At 43.4% G+C, this 12,958-nt stretch overlaps 1 protein-coding gene and 1 non-coding gene across 2 annotated transcripts in view; both read right to left on the bottom strand.

Moving 5' to 3' along the window:
• Positions 1–12,958, bottom strand: part of LOC126215376 (intermembrane lipid transfer protein Vps13) — a 442,186-nt gene that overhangs the window by 335,507 nt on the left and 93,721 nt on the right. Inside the window, exon 18 of the mRNA XM_049942070.1 lies at positions 9,910–10,181. Within this exon, the coding sequence (XP_049798027.1) occupies positions 9,910–10,181 (272 nt within the window). The remainder of the gene's footprint in view (positions 1–9,909; positions 10,182–12,958) is intronic.
• Trnas-cga (transfer RNA serine (anticodon CGA)) lies at positions 9,079–9,153 on the bottom strand. The gene has a single exon. It is a non-coding gene; the product is annotated as a tRNA-Ser (tRNA).

Genomic DNA, 12,958 nt, shown 5'->3' with positions numbered 1-12,958 from the left:
TCATCTTATATCCTCCTTTCAAGACACTGTCCATTCTGTTCAACTGCTCTTCCAGGTCCTTTGCAATCTGACAGAATTACAATGTCATCGGGGAATCTCAAAGTTTTTATTTCTTCTCCATGGATTTTAATTCCTACTCCGAACTTTTCTTTCGTTTCCTTTATTGCTTGCTCAATATACAGATTTAATAACATCAGGGAGAGGCTACAACCCTGTCTCACTCCCTTCCCAACCACTGCTTCCCTTTCATGTCCCTCGACTCTTAACTGCCATCTGGTTTCTGCACAAATTGTAAGTAGCCTTTCGCTCCCTGTATTTTACTGCTGCCACCTTCAAAATTTGAAAGAGAGTATTCCAGTCAACATTGTCAAAAACTCTAAATCTACAGTCTCCTCCACCATGATTGCAAAATTTTGCTTCGATCTTGTGTTGTGTGTGTTTCTTTAGATGCATTTAGAATAGAAAACCTAATGAACCTAAAAAGTTTTGAAATTCAAAACCCATATTTATACACATGAAGTATAACCTAAAAAATGAGAGAGCCAGCTGTTTTGGCCAGTCCACAGGTTATGGCAAACATCTTCAAGACCAGCATCACAAGCGTTATGAGTAATTGGGTCACTGTCATTGTACTTGTTATCATTTTTCTTTTCTTCAGGCTGAGGCCTGATTTAAGCTCTATCTCCACATCAGTCTATCATGTGCCAATTTCATCTCCCCATATCTCTTGCACCTTATATCCATTTAAACCTGCTTCCTACAGACTAGAAATTTGGTGCCCTCCGACTTCCCTCTGTTCTCAAAACTGAAAAAAAAATGTCTTGCTGGGCAGTGCTCTTCGTCCAATCCGGAAGTCATCGAGGCTCTAGTTGGGTACTTTGCATCACTTCAGGTGGACCACTATAGGGATGGGATAATGGCATTGGACCACAGTTGGATGAAATGTGTTAATATTAGAAGAAATTATGATCAAAAATAAAACTTCTTTGAAAGCATAAATTGTCATTTTCACTCTCAGGCTGAGAACTTTTCACTCTGCCTGGAACTCTATTAACCTATTCCTTCTTTTAGTCAAGTTGTGCCATAAAACTCTACTTTCCAATTAATTTCAGTAACTCTTCATTAGTTAATCTGATCCAGCTATCTAATTTCAGCATTCTTCTGAAGCACCACATTTCATAAGCTTTCATTCTCTTCTCGTCTAAAATGTTTGTTAAAGTTTGGCTACTGTAAAAGGCTACATGCCAGCATAAATACCACCCACTCGGTATGTTATGGAAGTCGTTACATTAAATACTCTATGCACACTATGTAATCAAAAGTATCCGGACACCTGGTTGCAAAGTTGGTGGCACCCTCTATCAGTAATGCTGCAATTCAATATGGTGTTGGCCCACCCTTAGCCTTGATGACAGCTTCAACTCTAGCAGGCTTACGTTCAATCAGGTGCTGGAAGGTTTCTTGGGGAACGACAGCCCGTTCTTCAGAGTGCTGCACTGAGGCGAAGTATCGATGTACGTCAGTGAGGCCTGGCATGAAGTTGGCATTCCAAAACATCCCGAAGGTGTTCTAGAGGATTCAGGTCAGGACTCTGTGCAGGCCAGTCCATTACAGGGATGTTATTGTTGTGTAACCACTCCACCACAGGCCGTGCATTACGAACAGGTGCTAGATTGTGTCGAAAGATGCAATCGCCATCCACGAAGTACTCTTCAACAGTGGGAAGGATGAAGGTGCTTAAAACATCAATGTAGGCCTGCGCTGTGACAGTGCCATGGAAAACAACAAGGGGGTGCAAGTCTCCTCCATGAAGAACACGACCACACCCTAACACCACTGCCTCCAAATTTTACTGTTGGCACTACACACACTGGCAGATGACGTTCACCAGGCATTCGCCATACCCACACCCTGCCATCAGATCGCCACATTGTGTACCACGATTCGTCACTCGTTGTGTGGACATTTTTCCACTGTTCAATCACCCAATGTTTACTCTCCTTACACCGTGAGGCGTCGTTTGGCATTTACCGGCATGATGTGTGGCTCATGAGTAGCTGCTCAACCATGAGATCCCAGTTTTCTCAACTCCTACCTAACTGTCATAACACTTGCAGTGGATCCTGAATGCAGTTTGGAATGCCTGTGTGATGGTCCGGATATATATCTGCTACTTACACATTACGACGCTCTTCAACTGTCAGCAGTCTCTCTCAGTCAACAGTTGAGGTCGGCCTGTACACTCTTGTGCTGTACGTGTCCATTCGTGTTTCCACTTCACTATCATATCAGAAACAGTGGACCTAGGGATGTTTAATAGTGTGGAAATCTCGCGTACAGACATACGACAACAAGTGAAAATCTATCACCTGGCAATGTTCGAAGTCCGTGAGTTCCGCAATGAGTCCCATTCTGCTCTCTCACGATGTCTAATGACTACTGAGGTCGCTGATATGGAGTACCCGGCAGTGGGTGGCAGCACAATGCATCTAATATGAGAAACGTTTGTTTGTGGGGGTGTCCAGATACTTTTGATGACCTAGGGTACCTCCTGTAATCTAAACGATAACACTGATATGTCACTGGATATGCAAATCAGCTGTTTGACTATCATAACTTCCTCCAATCGACTGTGAGTGTAGTCTAACATATCACTTTTGTTACGTGAAGTGTTGAACAAATGTTTTTGAAACAACAAATCATGGTCATCACTATAAAAAGTTTCTTTCCGTAGATAAATAGGTAACATGCTGTTTGGATGTATGTCTCATTTACATGCACATATTACAAAATGGATGGATGCAATGTATCAATGAGCATGGACGATGATAATTATCACACCACGTTTACAGTATCTGCTGGTTGGATGGTCTAGTAAATTTTGACAGGTCTTGCCCGAGAGATACAGTGTGAGCCGTACAGAAAGAGCCACTGTGAAAATGCCTGCGACATCAGGGGACAAGAGAAGACAGTTAAATAAGACAGGCCATTTGTGGACTTGTCCTTATCAGTGTAAATGTGATGTTCTGAATGCTAAAACAACTTTATTAATAGTCACTATACACAAGAGTAAAATACATATGTTGATTATCAGAAGCATCATATTTATTTTGAAACCAGGAGGATGAATTTGTACGTTTAACTTCCAGGAGTAACTGCAGCACTTCGAGAAACAAAGCTCAATCGGAAGAAGTTAGGAAGTGTGTTGAAATACACAGTCCAGTAACATTAACGAGAACACCACCTATGTTTGAAGCCAATGAACAGTGCAGTTGCTGTCATAATGCAGAAACCAAGCAATTTATCAGAAGTCCGCATGGGTACGATCACTGGTAGTTCGGGTTAACAGTGGAAGCAATTTCGAAACAACTAAGTTGGCAACTGTGGTACCAACGTTCGATACCACTCTTGTTAGGTGTTGCAGTTATCGACTGCAGTCCGTATTAGTATCGTCGGACCTGCAAGTCGTGACCAGCACTGCTCCGCAACTTGTGTCAAGTTTCTAGCGAGCTCCCGTCCACTCTTGCTCGGGACGTCAAGTAGTAAAGTAGCACAACCTTCAGCTGATAGGAAGCAACCTCTAACAAGGTGCTTAGGCCTCAATAGCTATCTGTGTATAATCATATGTATGCAGCCAAGAAGAATCCCGTACAACCAGTTAAACACAATCTATATTATTTTTTCCAATGACTTCTAATTATTTTAGTCATTGCAGATCCAGACCGTGCAACCAGCACCTTATTGACATTACTGACAAACCTACTTTGATTTATATCTTTCTAATTAGCATCTGCCACCAGTCAACATTGGCAACTCGTTCATTGTCACGATAACAGTAACCCATTTGCGTGCTGCTGTGGCTAAAGTATGGAAAAATGGCGCTACCCGAGACCTGCACCGAGGCAACAGTGGTGTACCGTGAGCCGCAGATGACGGGTGAATGACAGCTACAGGGATGTGTAAAGGAGCAGGCATCCGGCTCTGCACCCATGCTGGCTGCTGCTCATTAGTGACAAAAGCTGGAATTTGCAAACCAATACTGCAACTAGACATCCATTAAGTAGTGACTGGTGGCCTTTTTCTAGTCAATCATTTTTTTATCCTCCATTGGTGTGAAACATCTGACAGCAAACACCCTGCAACAATTGTTGTGAGGGTCCAGTCTGATGGAGGGAGTGTCACTTTCCGGGGGATGTTTTCGTAGTACAGCGAAAACTCACTTTTACACTTTTCAAGGGACTTCAATAAAATGGTGTAAGCTGTGGAAGTTACATGTAGGATACCCCCTTGCACTTTATGCTTGATATATGTACGTAACAGGCGTCAAAAGACTTGTCAGGGACTTGTTTACTATCTAATGAAGGTTTATTATACAAGATGGTCCATTGATAGTGACCAGGCCAAATATCTCATGAAATAAGCATCAAACGAAAAAACTACAAAGAACGAAACTCATCTAGCTTGAGGGGGAAACCAGATGGCACTATGGTCGGCCCACTAGATGGCGCTGCCATAGGCCAAACGGATATCAACTGCATTTTTTAAAATTGGAACCCACATTTTTTATTACACATTCCTGTAGTACGTAAATAAATATGAATGTTTTAGTTGGAGCACTTTTTTCGCTTTGTGACAGATGGTGCTGTAATAGTCACAAACGTATAAATACGTGGTATCACTTAACATTCTGCAAGTTCAGATGGTATTAGATTCGCGATACATTACTCATGTTAAAATGGACCGTTCACCAATTGCGGAAAAGGTCGATATCGTGTTGATGTATGGTTATTGTGATCAAAATGCCCAACAGGTGTGTGCTATGTATGCTGCTCGGTATCCTGCACGACATCATCCAAGTGTCCGGACTGTTCGCTGAAAAGTTACATTATTTAAGGAAACAGGAAACGTTCAGCCACATGTGAAACATCAACCACAACCTCCAACAAATGATGATGCCCAAGTAGGTGTTTTAGCTGCTGTCGTGGCTAATCCGCACATCAGTATAAGACAAATTGCGCGAAAATCGGGAATCTCAAAAACGTCGGTGTTGAGAATGCTATATCAACATCGATTGCACCGGTACCATATTTCTATGCACCATAAATTGCATGGCGACGACTTCGAACGACGTGTACAGTTCTGCCACTGGGCACAAGAGAAATTACGGGACGATGACAGATTTTTTGCACGCATTCTAATTAGTGACGAAGCGCCATTCACCAAAAGCAGTAATGTAAACCGGCATAATATGCACTATTGGGCAATGGAAAATCCACAATTGCTGCAGCAAGTGGAACATCAGCGACCTTGGTGGGTTAATGTATGGTGTGGCATTATGGGAGGAAGGATAATTGGCCTCCATATTATCAATGGCAGTCTAAATGGTGCAATGTATGCCGATTTTCTACGTAATGTTCTACCGATGTTACTACAAGATGTTTCACTGCATGGCAGAATGGTGATTTAATTCCAACATGATGGATGTCTGGCACACAGCTCGCGTGCGGTTGAAGTGGTATTGATTGAATAGCATATTTCATGCCAGGTGGATTGGTCGTCGAAGCACCATACCATGGCTCGCACATTCACCGGATCTGACGTCCCCGGATTTCTTTCTGTGGGGAAAGTTGAAGGATATTTGCTATCGTGACCAACCAACAACGCCTGACAACATGCACCACCGCATAGTCAATGCATGTGCGAACATTACGGAAGGCGAACTACTCGCTGTTGAGAGGAATGTCGTCACACGTATTGCCAAATGCATTGAGGTTGACGGACCTCATTTTGAGCATTTATTGCACTAATGTGGTATTTACAGGTAATCACACTGTAACAACATGCGTTCCCAGAAATGAGAAGTTCACGAAGTACATGTATCACATTGGAACAACCGAAACAAAATGTTCGAACGTACCTACGTTCTGTATTTTAATTTGAAAAACCTATCTGTTACCAACTATTCGTCTAAAATTGTTAGCCAAATGTTTCTGGCTATTAGAGTGCCATCTATCACCAAGCAAAAAAAGTGATCCAACTAAAACATTCATATTTCTTTACATACTACACGAATATGTAATAAAAATTGGCGGGCTGCTATTTAAAAAAACGCAGTTGATATCTGTTTGACCTATGGCAGCGCCATCTAGCGGGCCAACCAAAGTGTCACCTGGTTTCCCCCTTCAAGCTAGCCAACTTTTGTTCTTTGTAGTTTTTTCATTTGACGCTTATTTCGTGAGATCACGATCAATGGACCACCCTGTATAATAAAAACCACTGATTTAACAGGAACTAATAACTGTCCGGGATGTAGGAACGTTTGCTCAATTTCATATGCCGTAATCTATGTTTTTGAAAGCGTGCAGCTGTCATTCATTATTTAAATAATGAAATACTGCACTAGTTACGTATGTTTTCATGCTTAGCACGTTTCATTTCAAGAATTTTTTCTCGTTGTCATGTGCAAATATGTAAATATGTATTTTGTATATAGTTTGAATATGTGTTATTCTGCGTCTCTTGCACTGTAGTTGTCTTTTTGGGGTTATCAGGTACTGGACTTCATCTGTTATGTAGAAATTCAGACACACACGCAAACTATCACTCATACTGTTTGTTTGTGTAACATCACAAAAAATACATACGTACATACTGCACTTGAAAACGAGAATAAATTCTCGAAACATGTTTTGCTCAGCATGAATAAAATACGTAACCGGTACTGTGTTCCAACTAAAAACATTTGAGCAACTCAAAGTTGCTGTGTGTGTGTGTGTGTGTGTGTGTGTGTGTGTGTGTGTGTGGTTTGGGTTTTCGGGCGCTAAATTAAAGTTGCTGACTGTGTCAACTAGTGCTCCAAGTGCCCATATGCCAAAACACGCTAAACATGGTTCGATAAAGGTGTCCAGATGATCACAACAATCATGAAACTGCATTTGCGCAGCAGAGATAGTTTGGAAATGGTTGTGATTGGTCACGGTTTCTTTATTCGAACGAACCTAGTTACTCCCTTATCAGCCACCACTCCATGTAAGGCTTGGCAGCAACGGGAGATACGGCACAAATTGTTACAACTTTTATATGTTTACCGGTTCAAATCCAATGAGTAGAGTGGCCTGGTGTCAAGAAACTTAACCACGTAATATTTGTAAGCACTACTGGACGACTAATATCATGCTGGCGTCATTTTTTCTCCACAAACATTTTTTCAAAATGTGTAAATTGTGGGAAAATTATAAATATGTTGATGCAAAATCAATTGCAAATTAACATTGTGGGCATAGGAAATTCGACAGGATCGATAAAAAACATCGTAAACAGTGGGAAAACGTTAATTCCAGGAATATAAAAGTGGGGCTATCCTGTATTCCCTTTGTGATCTCTTCATTCTGGAAGGCACAACACACATATGCAACTACTCTTGGGGATCATGTCCACTCTTATATGAAGTTTGTTTTTCCTCGTCATGATGGCATCTACCAGCTGGACAATGCAACATGTCACACGGCTCATAGTATACGTACACAGTTATGAGTTCACCATACTCCCACGGTCATTAAACACCTCGGATTTAAACCCAATGGAGAAACTGTGGATCCACAACACAGGTTGTTAGTGCCATTGATCACGAACCGAAAAACCCAGCACAGCTGGCTGCAGCACTGGAGTTATCTGGAATAGCTGCAAGACTGTCGATACCTTCCAGAACGTCGCCGATTCTCTACCTGCAGGTCTCGCAGTGATATGCACTACAAAATGCGGTTATTCAAGTTTCTCATAGGTAGTCACATTAATGTAACTGGATAGAGTAGTAAGGTGAGCAAGACTGAATAATACGAAGAGCTAGCTCCTGATCAGACTCTACTTTGCTGCCCAGTATCATGGTAGATAACTAGTGGAACAATGCAATTGGCATTACCAATACATAAGGGGTGTTCAAAAAGAAGTGAACCGGAGTCTGGAGTGCAAAAACCGGTAACAGGAGGGTAATATCGTGGCGTGTGTATCGAGGTGTGGTTCCGACCAGAGCGTGTAGGTTCACAGCCCGTCGCAAGAGGGCACGCGTGCACGTCACACGAGTATACAGAGCTAGCAGCAGCACGCATCGATCGTCCAATGCTGCCAGTCGCATTGCAAACAGTGAAAAACACACGGCAAACAGGTGGTGTTTGTTTTCTGACCACGGAAAGAGTAGGAGGAACGGACATTCGCAGACAAATGTCACAAGTGTACGGCGAACACTGCACGTCCCTTGCAAGGCTCGAGGTGTGGCACAGGCTCTTCAGGGAAGAACTTGTGTCATTAGCCGATGATGCGAGATCTGGAGCACGATACTGCATTACCGGTGACATCGTCCACCCGGTGGATGCCTCATTACCCACGACCGCCAAGTGACAGTGAAACCCTAGCCACCGTGGTCAGATCGAGTGTCTGAAGTGTTCGCACCATCGTGAAGGAATGACTGCACGTGCGCAAAGTGTGTGCCCAATAGGTGCCTCACAGTCTTCAACCACACCGGGAAACATGTAGAATGGCCTTGCTCATCTGCAGCACTTTGCTCAAGAAGAGAATGCATTCCTGGCACGAGTGTTGGCTGGAGATGAGTCACGGTGTAATCACTTCGAAAAGTATCAAAATGACAAAGTCTCCAGTGGAAACATCCAGGGTCACCGCAACCAAAAAAAGCCGAGGCTATCCACACGAGTGCAGGAAAGGTTATGCTGACATTCTTCTTTGACCAAGATGGTCCCATTCCGATTCACCTCCTGCAGCACGGGACAACAGTGAATGTCCAGAGTTACTCGCGAAAACCTCGACCACCCTCCACCGGGCAGTCAAATCAAAATGACCACGCAATCTCACAAGTGGGGTCGTTCTACTCCACGACAATGCAAAGCCCCACAAGGCCAACCCAGTCACGGCACTCCTGCAGAAATTCAAATGGGAGGTTCTCTGCCACCATCTGTACACTCTGGACCTCTCCCCCTGTGATTACGCCATTTTTGGTCCCCTTAAAAGAATTCTAAGGGGCAAACGATTCACCTCATATAATGAAACTTCCTGGCAGATTGAAACTGTGTGCCGGACCGAGACTCGAACTCGGGACCTTTGCCTTTCGAGGGCAAGTGCTCTACCAACTGAGCTACCCAAGCACGACTCGTGCCCCGTCCGCACAGCTTTACTTCTGCCAGTACCTCGTCTCCTACCTTACAAACTTTACAGAAGCTCTCCTGCGAACCTTGAGTGAAAATCTCATTCTGGAAACATCACCCAGGCTGTGGCTAAGCCACATCTCCGCAATATCCTATCTTTCAGGAGTGCTGGTTCTGAAAAGTTTGCAGGAGAGCTTCTGTAAAGTTTGGAAGGTAGGAGACGAGGTACTGGCAGAAGTAAAGCTCTGAGGACGGGGCACGAGTCGGGCTTGGGTAGCTCAGTTGGTAGAGCACTTGCCCGAGAAAGGCAAAGGTCCCGAGTTCGAGTCTCGGTCTGGCACACAGTTTTAATCTGCCAGGAAGTTTCATATCAGCGCACACTCCACTGCAGAGTGAAAATCTCATTCTGCACCTCAGATAATGACGTCCAGCTGTAAGTGCAGAATTGGTTAACATCGCAGCCCCAGGAATTTTATGAGACAGCCATTCACCGCCTTGTGTCACAGTGGGACAAATGTCTCAACAGCCAGGGTCAATACGTCTAACATACAGGTACTGATTTCTATAATTATGTTTCTGGCTCGTTTCTTTTTGAACACCCCTTATACAACTCAAAATTAAGACTGTGAAAGCACCATTATAAAGTTTTGCTGCGAGGACATACTCAAACAATGATTGCCCCCCAATATGTCAGAAAGGATCTGAAGAGCTGCACTAAATGCTGGCCTCAGATCGAGTACTTATGACGACTACTCACACTGGTGTACTTGACAGTGAGTAGGTACTCGAGCTCCCCTGCCGTCATCGGCGTGTCCAGCACACCCACCGACCCGGACACCGGGTCGTTCAGGTCGAAGGCGAGCCCACCCAGCCGCAGCATGACCGTCTTATCGAATGTCTGGTCCACCATCTCGAACTCCAGGTGGAGCATCCGGAAAGTGAACAGCTTTTGAGCAGTTTCACCATTCCCACTGGCATCGGACTCCGGTTCCATCATGTTCAGCTGGTTGTACATTGACATCACGAATTCTGTGAAACATCACAAAAAAATCTGATTAAAATGCAGTCTTGCTTATAACAAGAATCATATTCATAAATCAGCTGTAATATATAATACAGGGTGTTTATAGATCAGTTATACAAAAGTAAGCCTTAACTGTAAAAAGGGTAAATAACTTAAAGAAAATATATCTAAAAACAAAGATGATGTAACTTACCAAACGAAAGCGTTAGTATTTTGTTAGAGACACTAACAAACACAAACACACACACAAAATTCAAGCTTTCGCAACCCATGCTTGCTTAATCAGGAGAGAGGGAAGGAGAGGGAAAGACTAAAGGATGTGGGTTTTAAGGGAGAGGGTAAGGAGTCATTCCAATCCCGGGAGCGGAAAGACTTACCCTAGGGGGAAAAAAAAAGGACAGGTATACACACACACACACACACACACACACACACACACACACACACACACACACACACACACACACACACAAGCAGACATATGAGATGACATCTCTGCCCAAACTCTTTGCCTTTGCAAATGTCTGCTTGTGTGTGTGTGTGTGTGTGTGTGTGTGTGTGTGTGTGTGTGTGTGTGTGCGCGCCTGTCCTTTTTTCCCCCTAGGGTAAGTCTTTCTGCTCCCGGGATTGGAATGACTCCTTACCCTCTCCCTTAAAACCCACATCCTTTCATCTTTCCCTCTCCTTCCCTCGTTCCTGATGAGGCAACAGTTTGTTGCGAAAGCTTGTATTTTCTGTGTATGTTTGTGTGTCTATCGACCTGCCAGCACTTTCGTTTAGTAAGTCACATCATCTTTGTTTATATATTATAGTTATAATAGAGGGAAACATTCCACGTAGGAAAAATATATCTAAAAACAGAGATGATGTGACTTACCAAATGAAAGTGCTGGCAGGTCGATAGACACACAAACAAACACAAACATACACACAAAATTCAAGCTTTCGCAACAAACTGTTGCCTCATCAGGAAAGAGGGAAGGAGAGGGAAAGACGAAAGGATGTGGGTTTTAAGGGAGAGGGTAAGGAGTCATTCCAATCCCGGGAGCGGAAAGACTTACCTTAAGGGGAAAAAAGGACGGGTATACACTCGCACACACACACACATATCCATCCACACATATACAGACACAAGCAGACATATTTAAAGGCAAAGAGTTTGGGCAGAGATGTCAGTCGAGGCAGAAGTGCAGAGGCAAAGATGTTGTTGAATGACAGGTGAGGTATGAGTGGCGGCAACTTGAAATTAGCGGAGATTGAGGCCTGGTGGGTAACGGGAAGAGAGGATATATTGAAGAGCAAGTTCCCATCTCCGGAGTTCGGATACGTTGGTGTTAGTGGGAAGTATCCAGATAACCCGGACGGTGTAACACTGTGCCGAGATGTGCTGGCCGTGCACCGAGGCATGTTTAGCCACAGGGTGATCCTCATTACCAACAAACACTGTCTGCCTGTGTCCATTCATGCGAATGGACAGTTTGTTGCTGGTCATTCCCACATAGAATGCGTCACAGTGTTGTTGTTGTCGTCGTCGTCTTCAGTCCTGAGACTGGTTTGATGCAGCTCTCCATGCTACTCTATCCTGTGCAAGCTTCTTCATCTCCCAGTACTTACTGCAGCCTACATCCTTCTGAATCTGCTTAGTGTATTCATCTCTTGGTCTCCCTCTACTATTTTTACCCTCCACGCTGCCCTCCAATGCTAAATTTGTGATCCCTTGATGCCTCAAAACATGTCCTACCAACCAGTCCCTTCTTCTTGTAAAGTTGTGCCACAAACCCCTCTTCTCCCCAATTCTATTCAATACCTCCTCATTAGTTATGTGATGTACCCATCTAATCTTCAGCATTCTTCTGTAGTACCGCATATCGAAAGCTTCTATTCTCTTCTTCTCCAAACTATTTATCGTCCACATTTCACTTCCATACATGGCTACACTTCATACAAATACTTTCAGGAACGACTTCCTGACACTTAAATCTATACTCGATGTTAACAAATTTCTCTTCTTCAGAAACACTTTCCTTGCCATTGCCAGTCCACATTTTATATCCTCTCTACTTCAACCATCATCAGTTATTTTGCTCCCCAAATAGCAAACCTCCTTTACTACTTTAAGTGTCTCATTTCCTAATCTAATTCCCGCAGCATCACCCGATTGAATTCGACTACAGTCCATTATCCTCGTTTTGCTTTTGTTGATGTTCATCTTATATCCTCCTTTCAAGACACTGTCCATTCCGTTCAACTGCTCTTCCAAGTCCTTTGCTGTCTCTGACAGAATTACAATGTCATTGGCGAACCTCAAAGTTTTTATTTCTTCTCCATGGATTTCAATGCCTGCTCCAAACTTTTCTTTTGTTTCCTTTACTGCTTGCTCAATATACAGATTGAATAACATCGGGGAGAGGCTACAACCCTGTCTCACTCCCTTCTCTTTCATGCCCCTCGACTGTTACAACTGCCATCTGGTTTCTGTACAAATTGCAAATAGCCTTTTGCTCCGTGTATTTTACCCCTGCTACCTTCAGAATTTGGAAGTGAGTATTCCAGTCAACATTGTCAAAAGCTTTTTCTAAGTCTACAAATGCTAGAAATGTAGGTTTCCCTTTCCTTAATCTATTTTCCAAGATAAGTCGTAGGGTCAGTATTGCCTCACATGTTGCAACATTTCTACGGAATCAAAACTGATCTTTCCTGAGGTCGGCTTCTACCAGTTTTTCCATTCGTCTGTAAAGAATTCGCGTTAGTATTTTGCAGCCGTGACTTATTAAACTGATAG

This window comes from Schistocerca nitens, chromosome 12 (genome assembly GCF_023898315.1).
Source record: "Schistocerca nitens isolate TAMUIC-IGC-003100 chromosome 12, iqSchNite1.1, whole genome shotgun sequence".
In the NCBI taxonomy this organism is placed as follows: Eukaryota; Metazoa; Arthropoda; class Insecta; order Orthoptera; family Acrididae; genus Schistocerca; species Schistocerca nitens.
Note: the sequence above shows the minus strand (reverse complement) of the source record. Positions and strands in the feature narration are given on the sequence as shown.